The sequence below is a fragment of the Electrophorus electricus genome, chromosome 1 (genome assembly GCF_013358815.1).
Source record: "Electrophorus electricus isolate fEleEle1 chromosome 1, fEleEle1.pri, whole genome shotgun sequence".
Classification (NCBI taxonomy): Eukaryota; Metazoa; Chordata; class Actinopteri; order Gymnotiformes; family Gymnotidae; genus Electrophorus; species Electrophorus electricus.
This window is the reverse complement of record NC_049535.1, coordinates 23,348,684-23,376,383: the sequence shown is the minus strand read 5'-3', so window position 1 is coordinate 23,376,383 and position 27,700 is coordinate 23,348,684. Positions and strand designations below refer to the sequence as shown.

The window sequence follows — 27,700 nt, the reverse complement described above, 5'->3', positions numbered from 1 at the left end:
AAGGTGGGCGGCAAGATTCATTATGGTCCAGAGGCTGGTCCAGTCACACGGTCATCTGAGTGGTGCCTCGCTTCCCCCAGCCAGAAATAACAGCTTTTCTGTTGTGAGGGTGGACTGCACAATCTGTGTGAATTACACACCGCCACTCATGCATCAAGTAACATAAATAATAATCACAATAAATGAGTTCTAATGGAACTGGAACAGTAGTATAACATCTGGCAGATAAGTGTTTCACATATTTTTTATGTCCTTTGTTTCCAGCAATCATATCATGTTAAAGGCTGTTAGCCAAGGCAATGCCAGGCTGTCCTCAATATAACCTGTAATTCATGTATGAATAGGTAGGTGAGTGTTGGGACTTGGCACTGATATGTATTTACAGGTCCTTTACACAAGATCTCAAGTGAGCTGAATGTCAAATGTGCTACCTCCAGTCATGGGAAGAAGTCTCCCAGACCACTGTGCGACTGTCTGGTCGAGGGGGTGGGATGTTGGTCCTATACAGTATATATGATTGTAATGGAAGATTAAAATTAGACAGGTTATATGCTCATTAAGGCTGCTTCTCAAGGGAACTGATGTGGAATTGTTTTAAGCCCAGTGTTCAGTGTGCATGACTGTTTCATTTAAACCACATGTCTGTGACTTGGGAATTTTTTTTTTTCAATGTTTTTTAAACTTTTAAAGGAACATACAGTACATATGCCACACTTATGCTCTGTGTCTTTATTCTATATAACTCACATAACACCTAGAGAAACATGATTGCAGTGCTATGGGAAAAGTTGACCAATTTTGTTACCTGTTAGCTTGTCAAGTGCACTTCAATATGTCTTCAACTATTATTCATAAAAATTTTAAAATGCACATTAAGATCCTTCCATCCATTACAAGTCTTTCATATTAAGGACCATTGAGGAGAGGCTATTAAATATATTGACAGATACATTGATATATTGATATGTGATATTTACATGAAACATATATAGCCATGCATAACCAGCACAAACATAGTAATTATTTAACAACACAAACTTATCCAAAACATTATGCGGATGACAAAATTGTAAAGGATATTACCATACATACGTAATGCAAAATAAATGACAAGACATAAACATTTTATAATCATCTTACACAGTGCATATGCAGGTGTTATGTGTCTGTTTAATGTCACAATCTCACACAGCTCCATTACAGAAAAGCATTCTTGATTTAAATACAGTTGAATGTAACTGAAAATCAGTTTTGTTTCACTCTTATGATAACAGCTGCATTGAATGAAACCCCATAACAATTTTAAAGAACATACATGTAAGCATATAAGGAGTTGATTTTTGCAATGCATGAATTCTACAAGAATTTGAAAAAAAGGCAGAAGTAATAATATCCTCTTTAGAAACTATATAATTTGTAGAGATGTACAGGTAAGACAAACAGTCCCTGAAAAAAGTTCCATAACTTACAATTGTATTATTTTTCTTATAATATTACAAAAGAGCTCTTAGGGTTGGTACATTCTGGCCTTGAGCATGGCTCATGATAAAATCTGAGAATTACTGCAAATTTGAATGATGCTCCTGTGTGGCAGGACTTGAACTTGAACAAGATACAAATACTGTGGCTCCATTTCAAGTAGCATAGAAGACAGACACTTTCAGAGTCGTGTTACAAGTAGCTAATCTCCAGTGATGTGTTCTTCTCCACAGGCTCCTCTGGCAGGGGTTTCACGCTACCATTTTTTGTTCCATTCAGCAGGGCTGTGGTCGGACCAAAAGGAGGGCCTTTGCCAGTACTGTCCCCAGATGGGCCTCTCCTGTCTGGGGAGCCAGAGAGCAAAGCACGGGTGCATTCAGCCTGTCTGCTGCTGTTCCCGTTCTGTGTGATCTTGCAAATCTCAGTCATCTCAGTCATCTCCTCCCTGTCTTCTTCCTCATCCTCCTCTTCATCATCTCTCATGGCCCTGCGCAAACTCTCACGGGGCATCAGGATCTGACGGCGCTCGTCCTGTTGCTGCTGATCCGGAGGTTCGTGGTTCTCTACTTTCCGAGAAGATCGGCACAGGGCCTTGCGAAAGCCTCGCTTGAAGTTGTCGGACAGGAAGCTGTAGACAATGGGGTTGGCACAGCTGTTGGCGTAGGAGAGCACCACCACAAAGTAGTAGAGGCCCTGCAGCTCACCGGGTGGAGACACGATCAGGTTGATAATGTTGAGGGCATAGAAAGGCAGCCAACAGAAGACAAAGACGGCCACCACTATGACAACCATGCGAGTGACCTTGCGCTCAGATTTGCGCCGTTTGGCAGAGGTGGCATGAACTTTCTTGCTTGAGCTGCGGATCTTGACCACAATGAGAAGGTAGCACATACAGATGACCAGCAGGGGAAAGAAAAAGCCCACTGTGGATGTGTATATAATAAACGCAGCCCGCCAGATCCTTGTGGGCTCTGGCCAGTTGATGTTGCATGCGCTGCCCTTTTCTAAGACATCAGCGAAGATCACCATGGGCAGGACCACCATGAAAGACATGGCCCACACTGAGCCATTCACTGCCTTAGCCACCTGTGGCCGCCTCCACTTGGAAGACCGGATGGGGTGCACCACCGCCAGATAGCGGTCGATGCTCATCACTGTCAGGCAGAATATGCTGGTGAACTGATTGATGCCATCCACCGTCATAACCAGCCGGCACATGAAAGAGCCAAACGGCCAGGACATCATGGCATTCTGGACAGCCAGGAACGGTAGGCTCAACATGAAAAGCTCATCAGCAATAGCCAGATTGAGGATGTAGATGTTGGTGACAGACTCAGTCTTGGAATAATGCAGGACAATGTGGATGACCAGGGTGTTTCCTCCCAAGCCAACCACGCAGACAATGATGTATATGAGTGAGGTGAGGACTCCAGCCACACCAGTACCCGTTCCATTGGTGCAGTTCAAGGCGCTGAAGAGGCATGTGTCTTTGAGAAATGTCTCATTAAGGAGGAACTCAGGGAGGGAGACGTTGGCCCAGAGCTCTGGTAATGCAGAGGGGTCCACTGAGGAAACCGCCATGGCAGCTCCAATTTCCTTCTCTCTCTCTCTCACGCTGTGCTCAGCTGGGACCCATTGCCCTATAAAAGAGTCAAAGAGACATTTATTTCTTTCAAAGCTCCCTCTGACTTGAAGTATGTGGTATGCGAAATGTTCACAATATCAGAACAATTCCAGGATTGTTTAGAGCTATTCTGCTAGAGAGAAAAGGCTATTCTTCAACAGAGAGACAAATGAGGCATGTTTAAAATGATTTATATGACAAAGACATACATACCAATACTAAGTGTAAACTCTGGGCTTATGACTCAGGAACACAATAAAACCAGGTTTAAACCCAACCATACAGCTAATGACTTCTAAAATAAATATTTCATGTTAATGACTAGATATAATATTTGTTAGTGAAACTGGCAAAAAGGTGTTTCTGCAGTTGTGATTCTCTGAGAAGATGTTTTGGTTTTCTGTGCAACAGTTCAGCTGTTGAAGTCACAGTTTCAAATACAAATGATATAAGGCCAAAGATTCTACTTTAAAATGTTAAATGAGCATAATGCTTTGCAGTGTTACAGTGTTGGTTCCATATCTCACAGTTTTCAACTAAACAGCCTATTATGTCCCTTGGAAACAAAATTATATTAACAACAAATCTTCATTACTTTTTACTAATTTAAAATAACAAAATAATAATACAATTATACTGAATATTTATATTTATTCAATTATTTTCTCAGTTGTTGCTTTTCAGCAGTGTTTTTTGTTGTTTTCTTGTCCATCTTACTGGCCAATTAGGCAGTGTCTACTCCATCATTAAAGACCGAAACTTGAGTGATGGGAATGACGAAACATGCAATTAGAAGATGTCATTAAACTGTGCAAATACTGAGATAGAAGAGCTAATAGCATCCATGTGGAGAATGAAACAACCCTGGAGGAGGGGGGTGGATGGTGGTTGCTGGTTTATGGAAGGTTAGATGGAAATGGTAATTCAAACAGCATAATTAAATGATAACAGGGTGAGAAATAAAAGAAGCAAGACAAACGCAGGGGCAGTGGGTATGAGTCACACAGGAAACAATTAAGGGAGGTGGAGAGGAAGTGAGCAGAGCAGCTGTGGGAAACACAGCCATAAGGAGTCTGTGTTTAGCCAGTGTACATGTCTACAGAATCCTCAGACCGTTTAAACATCGCCTTTTCCCACATGCTACAGCTAATGATTGACATTTTACCCATGCAGCACTGAACAAGCTATGACAATGTTAACAGGCATGTACTGTGTATGTATATATGCATGTGTTTGTCAGATGAACGTAGGGTCTTTTGCTGCATTTGTAAGTGCGCTTCAGTGAGCTTATATGCACACCAGGAGTGTGCATGCAAATAAAAGCATGTAGATGCAGTCTTCTCTGTCTGCTCTTACTCTTGCTATACAAAGATTGGTCTGTCTATGTCTTGGAACAGTCACACCTGTGCACAACAACCCCTGTCTTTCTGTCTTTCTCCCTCTTTCCCCATATCTAGTTTTGACTGTGATGCAGAGATCAGAGCAGCAGGCCTGTTCCACAAGGGAAAATGAAAAATGCTCCTACAGACCAGTATTGCTTCTTGTCAGTGCCTGAGATCCAGAGCTGCAGTGTGCACGCCACTAACCCGGACAAACAGGCAACTTCCAGCAAACACAAATAATATGAACTCCAGGTTTGCTTGGAAAAGTGTGCACACCTGTGCATACTGCAGTTCCTTTCTGATGTTATTACCCAGAGAGCTCCCCTGATGTCTCAAGGGGCCCAGGGCTCTGATTGGTTTGTCTCGCAGCTCCATTACCTGATAGAATATGGGCGCGCTGCATTTCTCTATGCTAATGGCAAATCACAAGTGCACTCTACTTATTTAACAGCACTTGTTGACACCATTCCTGTAATTCAACTTTGATGTCCTTTTAAATGATGGTCTCTTTGATGCTAGCCTGATTCTCTGGTGTGCAGGTTCTTTACTGCCCTCTTTCAAGTGTTCTTTTCTCTGGTTGGATAGTGCCTTAAGTGTTCTGTATTCTTCCTACCCTCATGGGTCAAACCATGGTAAAGAAATGGAGTCCTGTCCTCTCACTGCACTACAGATAGAATCTTATGAGTATCTTATTTCTTTTTGAATACCTTAGAATATGCAGACTGGACCTCTCTTACTCTCAACCCTCTTACCATTTAAAAAATCTAACTATTTATTGGATGCATAAAAATTAAATTTGTTTATTATATTAAAAATAATATTGTTTTGAGTAGAAACCTTGTGTGTAACTTTGCTTTGAAAAGTGCTGGGGACAAGAATGTAGCCTGGGTGTTGCATTAAATTCAACTGTACCTTAAATTCACAATTTCTTTTAAACAATCATGTCCTTAGGCACATATATTCATTGAAATCAGCACTGAGACCAAAAGGAAGAGGTTCATGACATGTTTATGGCTGAATTTGTCAAGCCTATTGTTGTTTTATATTGTTTTCTATTCATTTTGATAATCAAACTATTTACTTCTTTGTATTTGTTTTAATGGAGACATATGAGATTCCAGCAACTGTTCTGGACGTTTAATTGAAGCTCACATGCAGTGACAGCCATGTCATATTAGAGGTATCAAATACACTTTTCTGTATCTTCTGTAGCTGTTTTCACAGTCTGTTTGAATGAGTGTCTGCAAAATTTTAGAGTATACTTTAAAAAAGTGGTAGGGACAACATCAGCCATTTCAGAAAGAGGTGGGTACTCCAGCCACACCAGTACCCGTTCCATAGGTGGGGACATGCTCCCTGTGTCTCAAGCGAATTTATACCTAAGCCTATGCAATCATTGCTATTACATAGTAAGTAAAATGTATTTATATAATACTTTTCCCAGACATAAGACACAAAATATAAAAAATACATAAATTATACAAACATATATTACATGAACATGTCATGTATTATAATGTTATGAATGATGAGTTGAGAATGATGTTAATGACATTATTCATTAACAAACAATTTAATCTTATTAGTAGTTGAAAATATTGTGAAACTGTTGATTTCTAAACACTATTCCACATTTTTTTATTTTCCCTCTCTGTGAGTTTCCTGAAAGAAGGTTGTTTTTTTTTTTTTGTTTTTTTTTTAATCAAACTGATGTCTATATGCCCATGCTAGTGGATTACTGGAAGTGTTGATGCTGAAAGCAATCTTATCTGCTGTCGCTGTGCAGTTTGTCTATGTAATCATCTTAAGGAAACAATACGGGGTGAACCATATTATTGGATCCAGTGCTATAATGCATCAAAATAATTGCATGAAACCTTCAGAATATAGCGAGCCTAATTTCACACTAAATCCATAGCAGTAGTGAGATAGTCTTGGTCAATTGCAAGAAACCCAAGAACCTCTATAACACATAAAAGGCTTAATATATGTTGGACTTTTCCAGTTATGGTCATATTTTTCACAGTGCTGAATGGTGGCTTGGTAGTTAGCATGTTTGTCTGTCAGCACTAGGGGCTTGGGTTCAGGTCCTAATCTGGGTGGAGTTTCCATTTTCTGTCTGTGTGGGTTTCTTCCCACTGTCCAAATACAGGGAAGTTAGGTTGACTGGATACTCTAAATTGTCCTGTGTGTATATGGTTGGTTCTCCTGGTCTAAAGCTCTTCCCTGGTGCAGTCCCATAAGTGGCTGGAATTTCAGATAGAGAGTATGCTGTGCATACTGTGTCACATTGGTGTGTGAGTGATTTGACTGTAAAAGTTGATTTCTCTTGGTAAAGCTCCCTTGAGATAGGTGCTATATATATATATATATATATATATATATATATATATATATATATCCAAATTGCAGTAAAGTACACAGAGTACATTTACTACCATTTTTAATATTTATATTTATATTTATATTATTTATCTCACCATCTTACTGCAGTACACTGCATCTACTCTCCTAGAATCTTTGTCGGATTATATATATATATATATATATATATATATATATATATATATACACACACACATACTGTACTGTATATACAGTATATTAGATGTTATATAATATATATTAGAGATGTTTATATGTATAAGATATAGCTATATTTATTGACTTGAAACAAGAGGTTTTCAACTAGCTCATTAATTATACTCCCCTACAAGGGTTGCATTTGCATTACAAGAGTACTACTTGTTTCTATGGCATATATTAGAATATATTAAAAATCACCACCAACTTTAGTAGAAACATTTATTCATTATAGACACATTTAGTGCACCATTAAATACTACAGCCCTTTTGGCATGCATAGTTTATATTAGCCATTAGAAGTAAGCTTCTGACCACATAACCTGTTGGCTGGATATATTTGGGTGGTGGGCCACCCTCAACCCAGCTATGACATTTACTTGTGTAATAAGTGCAGCAACACTGCTGTGTCTGATACACTCATACCACAGCACCCATGTCTGTGTCATTGCTGTCATCTTTATTATCTTAGTATCTTCAACAATGACAGATTGAAAAGACTAACATCTTATTAATGACCAAAACACCTCTTCTACTTATATTCTCTTGTAAAGAACCCCAACACTGAAGCTTGCTTTTGTTAGCAATACATTTCTCTTCAATTTAGTCTCTTCGTGGAATTTATGAAAATTAATTTTTAATCAATTTCCTGTTCATATGTCACCATTGTTTCTCAGACAGACTACTAACAATTTTGTGCACTTCTGCTACTTTATCTGTCATTCTTCATATTAACTGACCACATGTAAGTTATTATGACCACATGACCACATGACACCATTCATTTCATGGCTTCTATAGTTCCGAAGTAAAAATCGTTCTGAAGCTCTGGCATAATACAATAAAATCTCAGTGGCTAGCTGTTTTTTTTTTTCAACTAATATGCTTCTTTGAACTTTTTGTGTATATAATATATATGCGCGCGCAGGGTTGGACAGTAACGGAATTCGTGTAACAGCGTTACATAATCCGAATTAAAAAACGGCAATTGTATTCCGTTACCGACAAAAAGCAGTATTACTGATACACGGTGTTTACTAGATTTACTTTAGGTGCCCCCAAGCCACATTCTAATCGCGTTAACGGTTCCCTCCGCTGTTGTCGATATCATCAGCATGGACTGTAGCCTTCGTTTATTTAATTATGGGTTTAGAACACGTACCATTCGTTATGTTTCTACTCTGGGTTTGTGATTCATACATTTCTTTGCTTTCATTAAAGCACACGACGCAACTTATGCTAACAGCGGTTTGTTGATCTTTTTCATTGTTAACACTATTTTCGATTCACGTGGATACGGTATTCGTTACATATAACATTTTTAATAAAAATTCTTAATGGAATTTTATTTTGTGGTTGGCTGACGACAAATCACTGATTAATCTACTTGAGATCAAACAGTCACTTACTGACCTTTTATTGTGTTATCCTCAACTGTTATATGATAATCTCCTGTTTGTGCGCTACTTATAAATGGGATTGAAGAACCCCAATTACGATCCGCTATCAAGATACGCCCTTTGTTAACCGAATGCTACACAATTTCTACCAAGAATAGCTCCTGTTGTCTTCGGCAAAATTGTAAAATAACGAGTGAATGATCTCCTATCGCGGAAGAGTGTTTTTAAGCGTACATTCTAGTGAGGTTTATCCCCACCACAAGTGTGCAATGAAGAACTTTGTTTTCACCGTTGCTACAACATTCTATACGTGACTGGGATGTTTACACTGGTGGAGACAATTTGACAGGAGTGTAGAGACTGGCCTTTTGAAACGAAGTACCTTCTCAGCAATATCGGATAGCTGGGGAAGGTACATGTTTTATATGGGCAACTTTCACACAACTCTTGAGTTGTTTATGAGTCTGGTACAGGGAAAATACTGGCACTTGTAGGATCTTGTTGGTGGGCATACTGGCTGGTACTGCAGGGGCAAGTGTTCTTAAACTGACAAATAATGGGTTAAAATAATCCAAATGTAATGGAGAGTAATCAGATTACTTTAATATAATAATTATTTGGATTAGGTTACAGACATATTTTAATAGGTAATCACTAATCTGCAACAGAATACATGTTCAAATAACCCTCACAACCTTGTATATATGTATGATGAATAAAAAATTCCGCAATTTTTTTTTTACTTTCTACTTTCATGTCTCAGTTAAGTCAGTGCTCCTAAAGCATGCAACTCCATCTCCTTTCAAGTTATGTAAATTTACAGAATACAGCTAACAAGTTAAATGGATAAATGTAGGGCAATCAGAGTATTCAAGTAAAGTTCATGTAATGTGCAATCATCAAAATCATCTATGACAGACTTCAAGTCCAAATTCCTGTCTCTGGCATATTAACGGTCAGAACAGCCAAACTGTTAAAGACTTCTATCTTCTGAGGTAAGCAACCAGTTAGGAAGTCAGCCAGCTATTTGTGTTTTGCTTTTAATTTTTGAGCTCCACTTTTGTGTTGAATTTACTTAGGATATTCACAGAATGTATTAATTTTTTTTAAGTTAAAGTCTCCTCCAATGTTAACCTATATGTTTATGCTAGACTACCAATTTGGATTGCAACAAATATCATGTTTTCTAAATAAACATGATTTGGCTAAATAACAATTTTCCTGAGAACCGTTACAATGTGATGTGCATTATTTAATTATTTATTTTTTTAAATACAATACATATTTTCATAGATTTTAATGGAATTAGTTTTATGGTTTAGCCTGACAGAAAGGACCCAACTGGAATGGTTTGGGGTCCAGTCACTGTGGCATCGCAGACCCCAGAGCAACTATTCCCCCTGCCCCACCCTGCCACACCCTGCCCCACCATGCCCCACCCTGCCCACACCCTGCCCCACCCTGCCACACCCTGCCCCACCCTGCCCACAAAGTAGTTATGCTGGTTAGAAATGAAATAAATGTCTGGCAAGGATAATTTCTGGCACTCTGTCATATATCTGAGTGAGATATGGAATATAGAATTTTAAAACCACAGCTACTAAACTTACAAAGCCTAAATCATCAACCTTGATCAACCACTCCTCATATGTTACTGTAAGGGCTGCTTATTCAAGGAACTGAAGGGGTTATGTGTCCTGCAAGAGATAAACTGTACACTAGAGAAACAAAAAATAAGACTGATTGATTGCTTTGCTGAAGTACTAGGACTAAGATAAAGGACTTTTCATTTCCACTGCTTACACATCTTGGACATCTTTCTAAACATTGTTAGTTGTTGCTATGGTAGCACTAAAGATAGGAAATTTAAGGAAAACTAATGTGCTTAGAACATTGGAACTTATCATATAAAAATGTTACCTGATTCACATCTAAAGCACTTTGGACAGATGATGATTACACAGATGACTGGACTTCTGTCCAAAAGAGATGTTAGCATTTGTTCAGCTGACAGCATTCTTTCTGAGTACATCAAATGCCTTATACAAATCTTTACATTTACTATTGAAGGACAAAGCAGTTACTTCAAAGATATAAGACCAAAGCCAATTCAAAGTAATTAATTCTGGTAGATGAATTATGAGTTATTTCACAGTAGTTCAAATACAATAATGCAGCAACAAAGAAATTAGATTACAAGATAACATAACACTACTTTTCTTCCACAACTGTTGATTTAGGCATATCATATCAATAATCATCATGCATAAATGTTTACTCTCTTGAAGTCAGGCTTTAGAGAACATTTAGAGAACACATTTCCTTGATGGCTGTTTACAGGATATCCATGAAAACATCCAGGTTCAGTGGTTGTCAAGTCATGTTCAACAAGTATAACAGAAACCAATATTTTGCAGATGACTGGTGGATTGAGTCAGTTCATGAGTAAATGAAGGCATGTTATTTCACACATTTTTAACACATATTTATTTATTCAAATAAATATATTCTCAAATTATTTATTTTCCAAAACACGAGTATCTTGTGCACCATCTTTCCGAAGCTTTAATTTGCTAAATGGATCTTTCAGACTGATTTTTCTACACACCACAGATTTGTACTAATTGACTGCTTTCCATTCAAAGGCTCTGAATATGCTATATCAAGGAGGAAACACAGAGGCATATCATGGGTATGCCCCCAACCACCCCACACCCCCAGCAACACCAATCAAAAAGGGCTTCTTGTAAAGTACATAATGTTGAAAAACAATGGACAATCTGTCACTTTACCTCTTAGAATTCGGACGTGTTCATACTAACGCTGATCTTAGTGGAGCAGAGCACTCAAACACTGTATGACTCAGATAAGAAAGCTTTCAGGTGATTTTCCTTTCTTCATTTCAGGGTAGGTACAATACAACCCGAGACCGAAACTACTGTGTCATTGACCTTAATGTCCTTTATGTTTGGCTCAAAAACTAATTAGACAGAACAGTTCATGTGCTTTAGAGCATCAAAATACTGGTTCATATTAAGGTATCTAATACCAGTTCTACCTTATGTCTTTTGCTAACTTCAGCACACTGGACATGCAAGTCAGGGATGCAACAGCAAGGACCTGAAATGTGTTGAATATCTTACTGTGTGACCACTCTCTTCTCTTCCATGTTGCATATTAAAGCTTACAAACACTGAGTGGGCACAGGAGGCCGACATATTGAAATTCATCTCAGCTAACCAATCAGCTCATCGTGGTTTTGGGCTGGGTGGCTTGCAATTCCACACTCACTCATCAGTGCAGATCTGCCCTTCCCCTGTGCCTAGTGGGCCACTTTAAGCATTTTAATAAAATGTATAAAGTGACCCACTATCACATGCCGCAGCACAGACAAAGCACGACCAGGAAGACATGGTGCTAGGTCATAATGAAGATGTACCTGAGCTCCTCAGATCACAAAGGTCCTGTAGGAATGTAGCAGATACATACAGCAGAGTTTGAAGGATTTCCTAATGAATGAGGACTAAAGAAGCCCTGATCTCGGTATCTTTAAGTCTTTATCTCTCAAATTCTTTGAGACAATACTGGTAGAATTGCAGCTGTGATTTTACAAGCAGTTACCATGCTTATTTATAGAAAATTAAATAAAATGTTTCATCTAAGCAGACCTGCACTGCATCTGCTCCTCTCATCTGAAATGTCACATTTGAACAAACCCGAGAGGCATGTTAAACCCCCCTTTTCATCATGCAACCGTGGAGCTTCTCTTGGAGGGGAACGGAGACCTGAGCAGAGCACTTCTCTTCCCTTGCTCCGGCTCTCCCTCTTTGCAATATGTCTGGACTCAAGCAAGACCCAAAGGGTTTCGTCTGGCTGCATCAGTGTCAACCTCAATGCGTCGCCACTGTGACTAGTGCCTGAAGCACCACCTCAGTGATGTGGAGAGCTTGCTCTCTAATCTTAACTCTAACTCTAATCCCAACTCTAACCCAAACCATAACCTCCTCTTTCTCTCTTTCATCTCCCCCCAAATCAGCCCACCTTGGTGCAGAATGGACAGGGAGAAGAAAATCTGAAAGTTAGGGCTGCTCAATACGGAGCCCTCTTGCCACCCCCTCTTGCCATGTTTAGACTCCCTGCAATTAGTGAGTTAACATTCTTTGAGCTGCTCTGCACTGCTTCCACTGAAGTTGTAATCACTGTGTTTGGAGGATGTGATTTTCTAAAATGCTCCATGCTTCCTCTGTACAGCCACTGTCGATCTGCCCACAGCTAAATTATTTGTGTGTGTGTGTGTCCAAGAATGTGCTCCTACTCGTGGAAAAAAGACTAACTGCAAGAAAAAGCACTGTTTTAATTAAAGCTTTCTACACACAGATTCAAAGGCTATGTGGCAGGCACAAACTCTGTGTCTCACCGTATATGAGGTATTTGGTACTCTTATTCTGTGTGTATTTTTAAGAGGCTGCTGGAACATGGTAGATGTAGAGCTGCTGGAATATGGTAGATGTGTCAGCATGCATGCGTGTATATTTCACACGCATGATATTAGCAGGCAAACAGCCGGGATCTTCCATCTGTGAGGGTTCCTATCTTCCTACTCGGCTTTAATCAGCCAGAAGGCTTTGAATAAATCATCAGAGATTTGATCAAGCATGCCTCCACAAGAATAGAATTTGTTAGTGGCATTATTGAAATATTATTTGCTCACACAAAATCATGATGGATAGAGCATCGTATCTTGATTCTTTTAGGCCTTTTCTGATATCCTAATGAATCTTAGCTACAATGGGTGACTTCACAAAAGATTTATATCATATTCCTATAAGGGTTTCCCAAACAGGAAATTGCTTTAAAATGCAACACAGGTTTGTAGTCAAACTTTTGACTGTTTAGATCTATTTGGTGAATAATAAATGTGACAGTATAAATATGCACCACTTAAATGAACAAAAATAGTGGTCGACTGATTGATGTTTAAGCAGCATATAACAATAAGAGAACATAATTTTTATATTTTACATTGAACAAAATACATTTTATATTTAAAAAATGTAGGATAATAGCTATAGTATTATGACTGGAATAAAGCAGGTATATACAAATATTCTCTGCTCCAAATAGAGAGGTTATAACACTGTGGATCAGTAGGATGGACCAGGGGAGGTGGAGGAAGTTATCAAGTGCACAAAAGAAATGAAAGTACTGACAATACTACATCCAGCCGAGTCTATTCAGATAAATTGAGGAACCGATGTCTGTGTGTAAGAATTTCCATTTACCAAAATGTATTGATGATGTTTTTTTCTTGTTATGTATATATGTTTTCATTCCTAAAAATATACTTGAATAAAATATATTTTAATATTTGTGGTATTGTGTGTCAGTTGTGTGAAATATGAACATTTCATTAATGTCTATGCTTTATTGTAAGAGATAGATGAAATGACAACAATTTTAAAGTGTTGTGACGTCCAAGTCCATGAGGGTTAATACATGGGTCAATATAATGAGGAGTTTAAGAGATCACTTGCAAATTAACAAATTATCTTATGATAGAATTAACAAAGTACTTTGCCTTATGATGCATTTGTGAAGCTCACCCGGACTTAGGGACTCTGAATCAGTGGATTGTCAAAGCTCTGAACTGGTTTCGGCCTTATCATGGTCTGGGCAGCACAGCAACTCCACGTGCCAGTGCGTCTGTGCACACTGAGATCTCTTGGTTGTCAGAAACCCATGGGCCAGCTTTCTCTAGCTAGAGCGCATAGGCAGAAAATAACCCACTATTACACAAAGTATTACTGCAGTTGTTAAAAGCTTAAAGCTGAACAATTAGAATGCTGGTGTTATTGCGTGCAGAAAAAAAGTGCCTTTTCACTGTAATTGAAAACTTTGCCTGTAGTCAGAATGTAAACAGAATGTATTGGATTGAATGAACAGAGAATAAAAGAGAGAGAGAGAGAGAGAGAGAGAGAGAGAGAGAGAAATAGATGGCAACCCAGTGAGACTTAGTGAGAGTAAACACATTTCCATACCCCTAGGCACCAGGCTTGCAATCAAAAAACGATTTATGATCAATAAAGCATCTCTGGCTTTCAGAAAACTTGGAAGTGAAATCACACAAGTAAATCATCGATCGCCACCAAGTAGGTAAGAAGTGTTGAACATGTGTAATGATGCACCTTGAGGTATGCCAGCTGGGCGGTGTACTGTGCACCTGAGTGCAGACGGCAGCGTGTGGGTGGAATGGTGCGAGTGCTACGGTGATGGAATGGACAAGCAGGGAGGCACTGCACCTGCATGCTGAGTGTCATGCTGTCAGTGAGAGGCATGAACAGGAGTGGGAAGGCTTGCGACACACAGTGCAGAGATGCTGACGCACTATGCAGGAAAAATAAGGAGATCTGCATGATCTATAGTGCAAACACACACACACACACATACACATGCACGCACACACGCACATACACAAGCATTCATACACAACTGCCATAATAAATGTACACCAGCCTGGAGCAGATGCACATTTCTGATTTTCTCCACTGCCTGTAAAATTTTGTTGCATTAACACAGAGCTCCCAAGGCTGAGGACGCTGTGAGTGGCTAAGATTAATGCAATGGCAAATCTAACGCATATGTCATGGGGCCTGATGAGAGGCTTGAGTGTCAGTAATTATGGACTGTTTAAAGAGACAACTGAAGTTCGATTCTGAGAGATAGATTTGTTGTGCCTGTCACCTGAAATGTACCCCAGCTGGTGAAGAGTTGCTAACTGGGCATTGTGCAAGGCCATACATTCATCACTCTTTCCCTCTCATCCATCTCTCTCTCTCCCACTTTCACTCTTGCTGTCACTATTTGTATCTCTTTCTCACACTTGTGCTTGCCTCTCCATTCTCTCTCCCTCACTCTTTCTGTCTCATTCTTCATCTCTCTACTTAGTAATGAAGATGTACAGTGTGTGTGTTTTTATAACCCTCTCAAACACTGATGGAAATCACAAAGATAGAAGTTACATGATAGTTTTAGCAGCTGTCAAACCAACTGCACAATACCCTGTAACAAAGACAAGACTAACAGAATGTAAAAGATCCTCTCGACTTCAGCCCGATTATGACTGCATTAAAGTGCACTGGATTGCATGGTCGACAAGCCCATACCCTTAGTTTCATCCTAGCCACTTTCAGGTCACTGGGGTAGCAGTGTTCTAATAATGTTGTAACTGCAGACTACATATGTCACAAGAGACCACTGCTAAGAACTATTTTTATTTCAAGATAGACTGAGTTTGTTTTTCAGGTAGACTGGCCTCTAGGGTTGAAGGTGTCCTGCAAGTGGTCTCCCATGACATCTCGACTTGAAGTAGCCAAGGAGATGTGGAGGATCTCAGCTTCCACACTATTTCCTGCTTCCCCTTTCAATCACGTCGGCAGGCAGCTAAGTATAAATGGCACCTTCCAACTGCTGGGTCCTCACAGCACTCCTGTCAGAGCAAGGCTCTTTCACAGCAGTGCCTAGCTCATTCTTCCAAGGGTTTAAAGGAAACTTGCTCAACTCTTCACCAGACAGCAACATGTCAAAGCAATAACATCAAAGGAGATCCCGATGAGCCCAAGTCATTGAGACCATAAGTGAGCTTCACTGACACACAGCACCAGCCCCTGCCTGCTACATATATTACCTGGGAGAAGGTGGTGAGACATGCTCACAGAAATATGGTAGGTGTAGCTCGGATGGGAGCCCCACAGGACACCTGTACAGAAACAGCCAGGAACAATCCCCTTGAAAACACCTAGTAGACCGTCTATGATTGCGGTATAGTGTATAGGTGATGTTAAATCCTTTATCCATTTCCAGCAGGGCAGATGGAACATGGATTAAGCATGGCCTTGAAGTTAATAAATCATGCTCACATGCCTGGATTCCTCCAGCGCTGGTCATTACGAATGTGGAATATGCAAACCAGACATGAAGCATTCAGCCTCTTATCCGTAGAGCACTGGCAAGCACAGGTGTAACATGAGTGGGACTTGAACTCATGCTCACCTGGGAGCTGCTGTTTGAAAGTCAAATGTCCTGTTCAGTGCACCAAAAGGCAAACAACATTGGTTGGAGAGTGGTGATAGTCTTATCATTATAATGGAGAGTGGTTTAGACTTTGCACTGACTGTATTACACTACACTGTAAGGACCAGGTTTAACTATGATACACAAAGACAAAATGACACAATCTACTCCTTAGAGGTGTGACCAGCATGCACCAAAAGCATTTAATAATCAGGTGACAAAGAATCTTACATAAAAATCGAAATAAACAAATATAGCGAAAAATTATTGCACTCATAATTTTACATGAAACTCAACATTCACAGCGAGTAAGAGGGTGCCCCAGTGTAGGGAATGAATTCCTAGTAGCTGGTAACTATACTATATAGATATTCTAAGACATGCTATGCGATTGGACAAACTTTGTAATCTTAAGGCTCATGGATCTGAACATGTCTGAGAACAAGAAGGGTCAGGTTTTGGGTTTTAATACCCATCATGATGGTAACTAGTGAGTGACACCTTATATACTTGAAACTGTGCTGAGCCTATCAGTTGCTATCAATATCAGGATAGGTCATTTATTCTGAGACAGACTTTAAAATCAAATGTTCAGTTAACTGTAGATCAGTACAGTTTGGACCTCAAGGCCTTCCAAACTCAACAAATGGTAGATGCTGCCAGGAATTGTCAGGCTGAGTGTGGCTAGCTTTAGCATACTTTGTGTCTGCTCATTTGATGTGCATAGTGGGATATATAGCCAAAGATGACCAATGCCTACAAAGAGTAAAGCACTCTGGCTAGGTAGTCTAATGGAAGTACTTGAAAACCGAGTCATTTGAAGCTCTGTAGCTAGAATTCAAGTTTCCAGTTCCAGTGGAATTCCAGCAGTCACACATACCCTTCCCTTTTCACAGTTTCTCTTTACAATGTTCTCAGGGCATAATCTCAAAATTATAGTGTGTGCTAGATATCACACTCATTCTCTCTCTCTCTGTCTCTCTCTCTCAAACACACACACACACACAAACATGCACACACATGCATGCATGCGCACACACAACAGCAAAACGTCTATTTTGATCTGATATTCTTTTGTGGTAGCCTCTTTTTTGACATAAGCACAAAAAGGTTTTCCTTTTACTTTATATAAATTAATTATATTTAATAGAAATGAATTATATATTATATTTAAACATAAATAGACACATACCACAACAAGTGAAAACTACTACAATAAGTGGACACTGATAGATAGATAGATAGATAGATAGATAGATAGATAGATAGATAGATAGATAGATAGATAGATAGATAGATAGATAGATAGATAGATAGATAGATAGATAGATAGATCAGTCATAACCACAATGTTTACTTTGTGTAAGACATAATATGAATTAATACCGGTTTAGTAACTGAATATACATTTCTCCTTGCAATATTCTTAGGGCATTATCTCTAAATTATAGTGTGTGTCAGTTATCACACTCATTCACTCACTCACTTACTCACACACACATGCACAAGTGCACACACACACACACACACACACACACACACACACACACACACACACACACACACATTTTTAAAGGTCTTAACAGCAAAACCTCTATTTTGATCTGATATTCTTTTGTGGTAGTCTCCTTTTTTGACATAGACACAAAAAGGTTTTCCTTTATTTCTTTATAAATGAATTATGTTTTATATAAATTAATTATACATTATATTTATTAATAAATGGACACATATACTACAATAAGTGAATACTCTACTACAATAAGTGAAAACTAATATATAGATATATCAGTAATAACCATAATGTAATTGTAGTTTGTGTAAGACGTTTCTAATATGAATAAGAGCCGCAATAGTAATTGAATATAAATATCGAAATAGTCATTGTATAACCCCTAAGCTTGCACACAAGGGCTTAAATGCATCACATTGTATTTTAACTTGCAATACACCCCAAAGGAATTAGAATAAGACCTGCAGATAATTCGTGTTGAGTAACGTTAATTACATCTACGGCGTTACGTCCGAACGTCAAAGCAAGCGCACTCTGTTACACTAAAAGCTGGACTTCTCTGTGCGCCCTGCGGCTTCAACCACTGTCCACGCGAGGATTCTGCTAATTTCATATCTTACATGAAATAGTGGTTTAAAGTAAAACACCTAACAAATGAGTACATTTGTAAACGAGTTACTGCTAACTCTGTAATCCTCCCTTGCAACACACAAGAACATTACATCTGCACCGAAAAGATACGCGAAAATATTGCGTTATAAACTTACCTCGGATCAATCGCGTAAAACCCGTGATCCTTAGAATTCCTCCCAACAGAAATGGAAGCAGGAATTACACGACTGAAAGAGCAAAGACTCCTTCTAGTGATACCGCTGTTTAGCTACTAGAGGATGAGGCTAGATAACATCGCCTACACGTGAAATGTGAGCAACGCGTGAAGCAGGGTGGGAAGCGCGGGAAGTGGGCTACTTTCTAGGCGCACAAGAAACTCTTTGCTATCTGAATTTGCTTTGACCTCACGGGGAGTCCTTAACACCACATTACTAGATGCTCCATCGGCCGCCTGTAACCAGGTAACGTCTCTTCTGCAAGGAGACGCCCCAGGGATAGAAAGTGGGAGGTGTTGATATAAATCACTGGTGCCCGAGTGTGTGTGAGTGCGCGGCGCGCTGTGTTTTGGTCTCTTTGTGTGGATCAGATGCACCTCATGATAATTGAAAATAAAGATTTTATATTTCTAAAGGCCTTTTACATAGAATGTCACTGTTATTTAATATGCTTATTACTGAGGATAAGAATTTAATATTTAGGTGTACACATTAAGAGTAATATAAATATTTAGATAGACTAATTCAATAATTACTTACAATCACACCATAAGAAATATTATAAGCATTTTAAGTGTGCATGAATGCGAATGTGTGTATACACATTTGTGCAGTTGTGCATTATAGTTCAGATTAATTGCTTATACATTCGCTTACAAGGATTGTTCACAATCTCAGGCACATCGTTTGGTATCCTTTAATCCATAAAATCATGGAAACTACACATTATGTAATGTAATTTGACTTGGTTTTCTTGTACACTCTTCTATTCTCAGACCATCATGATGCTGAATCTGTTATGAAAGCCCAAGTGAATATTTTATTTTTAAATATCATGTCAAAGCATGACATTAGACTTAATTTCTTTAACAAAGATAACTTTTTTATCTTTGTCCATGGTCCAAGAAACTATTTTAATTAAGGCTAATTCATTAACACACACACACACACACACACACACACACACACACACACACACACACACACACACACCTTAAAATACTAAATAGCCTCATAGATGAATGAGATTATTCACAGGTAAAACAGTAGTAACCAGTATTGCAGTAGTAACAAAATTGCAATTATAAGGAATTCCTTTTGCCATTTGCACCCCCACATTACTATTTGGTCTTTGAATTTTCCAAAGATAAACACACCTAATTCTGCAAGTGTTATCGCAAATAAATTCTAGTTCTACTCCAATTGGTTCACTTTAAAGATAATTTATACCATGTGTGGTCAAAATACAAGTCCTATCCCTATCCTACTTCCACAATGTTCATATTTGTGTTTATAGTTGTTTCAGATATTTTACAGCTTAATAGCCTGTTAGCAGCCCTTCAATTCTTCAGTTTTGTATATAAATGGTAGTACCCTTGGGTCTGAAAAGTTTATAAATGATAGTACCCTGGGGTCTGAAAGGTTTATAAATGGTAGAGTACCCTGGGTTCTGAAAGGTTTATAAATTGGAGATTACCCTGGGTTCTGAAAGGTTTATAAATGGTAGTACCCTGAGGTCTGAAAGGTTTATAAATGGCAGATTACCCTGGGTTCTAAAAGGTTTATAAATGGTAGTACCCTGGGGTCTGAAAGGTTTATAAATGGGAGATTACCCTGGGTTCTGAAAGGTTTATAAATGGTAGTATCATGGGCTCTGAAAGGTTTATAAATGGTAGTACCCTGAGGTCTGAAAGGTTTATAAATGGCAGATTACCCTGGGTTCTAAAAGGTTTATAAATGGTAGTACCCTGGGTTCTGAAAGGTTTATAAATGGTAGTACCATGGGCTCTGAAAGGTTTATAAATGGTAGTACCCTGGGTTCTGAAAGGTTTATAAATGGTAGTACCATGGGCTCTGAAAGGTTTATAAATGGTAGTACCCTGGAGTTTGAAAAGTTCACTACAAAATAAATTCAGTGTCATTCAATGCAGAGGAGGCATATATGAACTAGAAGGTAAAGTTTATGAACAAATTCTAAATGGTTCAGGTTCAAAATACATAGAGCCCATTGTAGAAATGTGTGATATGTAACAACAACAACAGCAACAACAATAATAACAATAAAAACAACAAAAACAACAATAATAATAATGGTGATGTGATAACACGATGCTGTGGTTTCTATTATGAACTGAGTGGGCCGGGCTCTATGTGAAGTTCTAATGGCTTGGAACAGGATATTTGACATCTCATCCTGTGTATAATTACAACAATTAGAGACTGGATCAAAATATCAAATTTTTCCCACATTTATTCCTTCCAATGCTGCTTCTTTTTCCAGAATTTATAGATTCCTACATATTTCAGCACTAGGGATTTGAATTGTTCACAAGTCCTTCTTGCTGTATCAGGGCCAGACCTGGTAGAACACGTGTGCAAAGTAGATGTAATGTAGCTTTTCCAGGAAATGGCATCAGGGAGACAGCAGAAGTCCAAACTGAGGCAGACCAATCACAGGCAAATCCATAATCTCAGGCCAGAACATCAGCAAAGACCAGATATCTGTATTAGGAATGGTGATAAGAGCAGGAGAGGCTGATCTACAATCAGCCTTCTAGATGTTCTCAGTCACTGAATGATTAAACTTACCTTGGAGAAGGGCTGTGATAAGCAAGCACAAAAATAAATTGATATTATGTTTCAGCAACTAAAAATAAACAAAGAAGAAAAAACACTTACATATGATACACATGATACATATCCTGAAGATTTCTGGTACACTTCTGATACATACTCACATCTCAATCAAAATGTGTCTACCAGCCATAAACCAACAACGGATGGCCTCATTTTGAATGAAATTAGGAAACAGACAGTGACTGTCCAGCCAATAGCAGAGGCCATCTCGCCCACAGCAATGACAATAACCTCGATCATCCGGTGTCAGTGAGACAATTCTGAGGCCCTCACAACATCGCAGAGACAAGAAACTGGGTGGCCAAAGACTGAAGTGCATGAAGCAAGTCAAGGGCACTAATGCTGCCCAGATGTTTTATTGCAACCCTGACCTTCCCTGTCTGTTAACCAATGGTGCATCAAAAATAGCTGGTCTTAAAATAAATAGTGGGTCTTAAAATAAAACATAAAATGGCATAAATGGCATGTTACCACTTTAATTGAATACTGCAACCTATTGCATCTTTCTTCTGAGGCTCTTCTTTCTCGCTTTCTATCGATTTATTTAAAATTAAAAAGATACATTTGCTAATGTTCTCATTATGGAATGTTATGCCATGATTTCATGAGGGTAGATTGTCCATTAATATAAAAGGGAAAAAAAATAGGAAAAAATATTTCAGATAGACTTAAGATGTTCACATTTCAGAAACAATAAAGCACCTTTTTCAGTTCCTGCATGTCTAGACTTCCTCGTGAAATAATTTGTTGCTTGTTTGTCTTGTCCACCCACAAACATTTTTTAATATTTACTTTTTCAAAAGCTTTTTATCTTTTGTTTCTTCACCCTCCTGACCTTCAACACTTGACATACTACTGTGTAATGCCAGATTGTGGATTATGTAACACAATGGCACAATCTCGTACATTTTTAGGGGTGAGTGCACACTCCTGAGGGTGAGTGCACACTTCTGAGTTTTCCACTGGTGCTAGCAGACATGGTTGCAGTGGACATGTCACAGCTCTTTCAATATGAAGTTACTTTTGTATACAGAGCTGATGGAACATCAGCACTACTGTAAACACTTGAGCCTACATGAGTGGGGTAAAGGAACCACTGATGGGGTAAACCTATTGCTTCTGCTGGCAGATCCGTCATATTCAGTGGGGAAAGGAGGAAGTTCACCTGGGATGCAAGTAGAGGGCGTAGACTGAGAAAGCGCCACTTGAGCTGAAGTCCCAGGCGTCTCCCTGGTGACGTGCACAGACTCCAGTGCCTCTGTTGACACAAGCTGCCATCTCTGTCCACTCACCTAATTTCCATGCAGTGCAGAGAAGAGCGAGCTCACCTTGCTGGTCTCCATGAGCTTTTTGGCCCAATGTACTCATTGTGTTGCTGTGTGCCAATAAGAGTATCAAACCCTTATTATAAGGTCGAGAGGGCAAATTAAAGAGAGGGAGAGGTGAGAGAGTGTGGAGTGCTGTCTTCAAGAAAGTTAATAGCAAAACGTCAATAGTTTTAATAAGTAGTTCTGTCGTTATACTTTTGCTGTGAAAATATGTCCAGAATTCTAGAAGGTACTGCAGTCTTTTCTGGTCTCTTGCAGCTGCTGACAAGATAATGGCTCAAAAACAATTGTCTTTGTAGGTATGTACAGTCATGGCCAAAAGGTTTGAGACTAGCACAAATTTTGGTTTTCACAAAGTTTGCTGCTTCAGTTTTTATGGTGGCAATCTGCATTGACTTTATTGTGAAGAGTGATCAGTTCAATTGCAATCACAAAGTCATTCCTTGCCATGAAAATTAACTTAATCACAAAATTTCTGCATTCCAGCCACTGCATTTCAGCTCTGCCACAAAATGGTCTGCTAAGTGTTAATGAGGACAAGGCAGCTGATATTACTCTGTCATGCTGATTAGAAGAGCAGACTGGTTGCTTTAAAAGGGTGGTGGTGCTTGATATTTTCTTCTGTTAACCATGTTTACCTTGCATCAAAAAGGCTTGACAGGCAAACACATTGCTGCTTGTAAGATAGCACCCCTAAATCAACCATTTATTGAAATAAATATTATTTATTTATCATCAAGAACTTCAATGAGAGAGGTGCAATTGCAGTGAAGAAGACTTCATGCTGCCCAAAAAAGTCAAGCAAGTGCCAGGGCCATCTCCTAAAGAGGATGCAACTATGGGATCGGGTCACCCCCAGTGCAGCGCTTGCTCAGGAATGGCTGAAGGCAGGTGTGAGTGCATCTGCACGCACAGTGAGGCGAAGGATTTTGGAAGATGGCTTGGTGTCAAGAAGGGCAGCAAAGAAGCCACTTATCTCCAAGATAAGCATCAAGGACAGACTGACATTCTGCAGGAAGTATAGGGATTGGAATGCAGAAGACTGGGGTAAAATTATTTTCTCTGATGAAGCCCCCTTCAGACTGTTTAGAACATCAGGACAAATGATTGTCCGGAGAAGAAAAGGTGAGAGATACTATGAATCCTGTGTCATGCCAACAGTGAGGCATCCTGAGACCATTAATGTGTGGGGTTGCTTCTCATCCTAGGGAGTTGGTTTGCTCAAAACTTTACCTAACAACACTGCCATTAATAAGGAATAGTATCAAAACATCCTCCAAGAACAACTTCTCCCAACGATCCAGGAATGATAAATGATAAACAATGAACAATGCTTTTTCCAGCATGATGGAGCACCATGTCACAAGCCAAAAGTGATAACCAAGTGGCTTGGTGAACAAAACATTGAAACTTTGGGTCCATGGTCAGGAAACTCTCCAGATCTCAATCCCACTGAGAATCTGTGGTCAGTCCTTAAAAAGAGGATGGACAAACAAAAACAGAGAATCTGTGGTCAATCCTTAAAAAGAGGATGGACAAACAAAAACAGAGAATCTGTGGTCAATCCTTAAAAAGAGGATGGACAAACAAAAACAGAGAATCTGTGGTCAATCCTTAAAAAGAGGATGGACAAACAAAAACAGAGAATCTGTGGTCAATCCTTAAAAAGAGGATGGACAAACAAAAACAGAGAATCTGCGGTCAATCCTTAAAAAGAGGATGGACAAACAAACACAGAGAATCTGCGGTCAATCCTTAAAAAGAGGATGGACAAACAAACACAGAGAATCTGTGGTCAATCCTTAAAAAGAGGATGGACAAACAAACACAGAGAATCTGTGGTCAATCCTTAAAAAGAGGATGGACAAACAAAAACAGAGAATCTGTGGTCAATCCTTAAAAAGAGGATGGACAAACAAAAACAGAGAATCTGTGATCAATCCTTAAAAAGAGGATGGACAAACAAACACAGAGAATCTGTGATCAACTCTAAGCACTGACTAGGGAAGAAAGGGCTGCCATCAGTCTAGATTTTGCCCAGAAGCTGATATCCAGCATGCCAAGGCGAACTGCAGAAGGCTTAAAAAAGAAGAGTCAACACTGTAAATATAAAGTCTTTGCCTAAACTGGATGCATTTGTCAATAAAAAGGGGAAAAAAATTATGAAATGCTTATTGTACTTTACTATACCATATTAACATCTGACAAAAGGATCTAAAAAAAAACTGAGGAAGTAAACTTTGTAAAAACCAAAATTTGTGTCAGTCCCAAACGTTTGGCCATGAGTGTATATGGACTTCATGGTTTGCATCTTCAAGTTGTTTCTAGGAGATTTCAGTGTTGAATGTGTACTTTCACCTGAGGCAGTATCCAAGCTCTTTGGTCCTAAAAATAAAAATGAAATAAACTAGAATCATTAGCTCTCTCCTACTTACAGCATCTTGGAGCTGATTGTGTTTGATAGTAGTTTTGCATTACATGGCCAAGATGGACACAGATCTAGAGATTATATCCTTCTTGCCCAGTGCCAAACAGAGACCTTGTAGAAAAGACCATGTGGCAGGATGCAGAAAATCAATAGCTCATTACTTGCTCTTGACTCTGAGATCTCACTCTTGTCTGTTTGCTGTCTCTATGGCATCTCTGAGCTCACGATTTCACCAAAACAAATCCTCCATACTGCTTTACTGAGAATCCATCAGACATAGATCCACCACCCGTTCCAGCCACATAGTCACAAGTTGGGTGTGAGGGACCAACCGACTTCCTATATAAGAGCAAGCGTGCAGTGCCAGGGGTTAGGCAGAGGGCTATGCTGCTCTTTCTTCCTGGGATGAGTTAGCTGTACATGCTCTGTAGCCCCCACTCCCACCGAGCACTAAAGGTTGCTGGAGAGTGGAGCAGGCAGATGCTGTTCCCCACACCATTAAATGAGAGACTTGTAAATGTCAGGGGGAAGAAAGCCTCCAGGTCCCTGCTCTACCTCAGAACAGCCTCATTTGTGCTGTCTGTACTGGTGCTCCTAGTTACTCTGTCAAGCTATAGACATTGCGGTAGAATGACTAATTTCTGATTTGAACTAAGCCACAGTATGTGGTTGTTCCTATGTCCTTCATGTATTGTTTACTTACCTGTGTATTTTTGCATTTGACTGGCTCAGTATGTTGACAGAATGACATATTTAAAGGGGCACAGACTGTTTAGAAGCAGTTTATTAGTCATGGGACAAGGAGATTTTATCAGTAATTGTTACGTCTGAGATGACCACCTTCCTGGTGTTATGACATCAGCACTGTTATAATTCCACATGGACAGTTCCAAGGACGGCTTGAGTTTTCCTCTTAACTACATTGCTCCTATGTACACAGCACTTATCATTAAAAAAAGGCTTCTTTTCTGATGCTGATAACATGCCCTCTGCTTTATGAATTTAGCTACTCTTTTACTTTTTAAAGCCTAAATAAGATTAATAAGAATAGTCTGCCAAAAGAAATTCTGTAAAAAATCCTATGAATAAAGGCTTGGAATTTACAAATAAATGCTCTTTATCTGCTCTTTATCTTTACCGACAGAAACCAAGGCACTGTGTGTACCCAGGCCATTTAGAGTCCTAGCGGTGCAACTAGCCATGCAGCTAAGCTAATACAATGTGATTTGCGATTACTGAAATACAAACCCACCCCAACCCACACTTCACAGACACACACACACACACACACACACACATACACACACACACACACACACACACACACACACACACACACACACACACACACACACTGACACATTAATCTCTGAGAGAGTTTTAGATGACTGCATCCCTCTCAACTAGTACCCAGCTAATATAAAAATCCAGAGCTCAAAGGGGAGTTGAACAAAGCAGTAAGGCTACACAGAGCTTTTATTTATTTCTCCCCTATCACTCCTTCATCCAGGAAAAGCAGACTTTATCAGAGTAGCTGATAGCTGTCTCATTCAGGCCCACAGTTCCGCAAGTCACGTCAAAAAAATGAGATTGAGAAGTTATGCTCCCACCAGCGCCCCCTCTTGTAGGCATATCGATTTGTTCACCCACGGCCTTTTCACCTGCACTCGATGAGCATTCGATGTAGCTGAGGCTATCAACTTGCGGCTGCGTCATCGCTATCATCATCATCATCATCATGCAGTTGAGCCTCTGCTCTGCGGCAGTAAAAGTCAGGCGGTGGCTACGTTAAAACTCATCCCTGAGGTCTTGCCAGCCACGTCGCGACACTGAGGGGCTCCTGGTTGTGTAACGGAGTGCAATAACGAAGTGAAGTGGGTGAAGATGCAGGACGGCGCTGGAGGGTGCACACAGGAGGCAAAGGCATGAGGCAGACACTGACAGTAATGGAGCCCAAGCTGGCCCTTATTACTGCACAGAGGCACTGGCATAGAGAGCTCCCACAGTGAAGGGTTAGCTCACATGAAGCTAGTTTATTACTGTTTTATCTGCATTAGTAACCAAAAATGAGTGCACTGCTGACAAAATCCCATACTTTGCCTCCGTTTTTGACTAATATAGCGCAATATCTGACATACCTTTGACAAATTTAGAAAGTATTGTATGAAGTTCAGTAATGTTTATAACAAAGAAAGCTATGATGCATGTCCTTTGATGCTAGTTGTGCCTTAAAAACTCCTGATGTATCCTAATAAATCACCTAATGTAACCATGGCTACATGTGAATGAATCACCTAATGTAACCATGACTACCTGTGAATAAATCACCTAATGTAGTCATGACTACCTGTGAATAAATCACCTAATGTAACCAAGACTACATGTGAATGAATCACCTAATGTAACCATGACTACATGTGAATAAATCA

The 27,700-nt window shown here is 39.4% G+C and overlaps 1 protein-coding gene across 1 annotated transcript; it reads right to left on the bottom strand.

Annotated features, from left to right (window-relative positions):
- Positions 1 to 709: 709 nt before the first annotated feature.
- sstr3 (somatostatin receptor 3) lies at positions 710 to 19,139 on the bottom strand. Its single transcript, XM_027002809.2, has 2 exons — positions 18,819 to 19,139; positions 710 to 3,119 (listed from the first exon to the last, which is right to left on the bottom strand). Exon 2 carries the CDS (start codon positions 3,058 to 3,060, stop codon positions 1,672 to 1,674), a length of 1,389 nt encoding a protein of 462 aa, XP_026858610.1. The 5' UTR covers positions 3,061 to 3,119; positions 18,819 to 19,139; the 3' UTR covers positions 710 to 1,671.
- Positions 19,140 to 27,700: the final 8,561 nt, after the last annotated feature.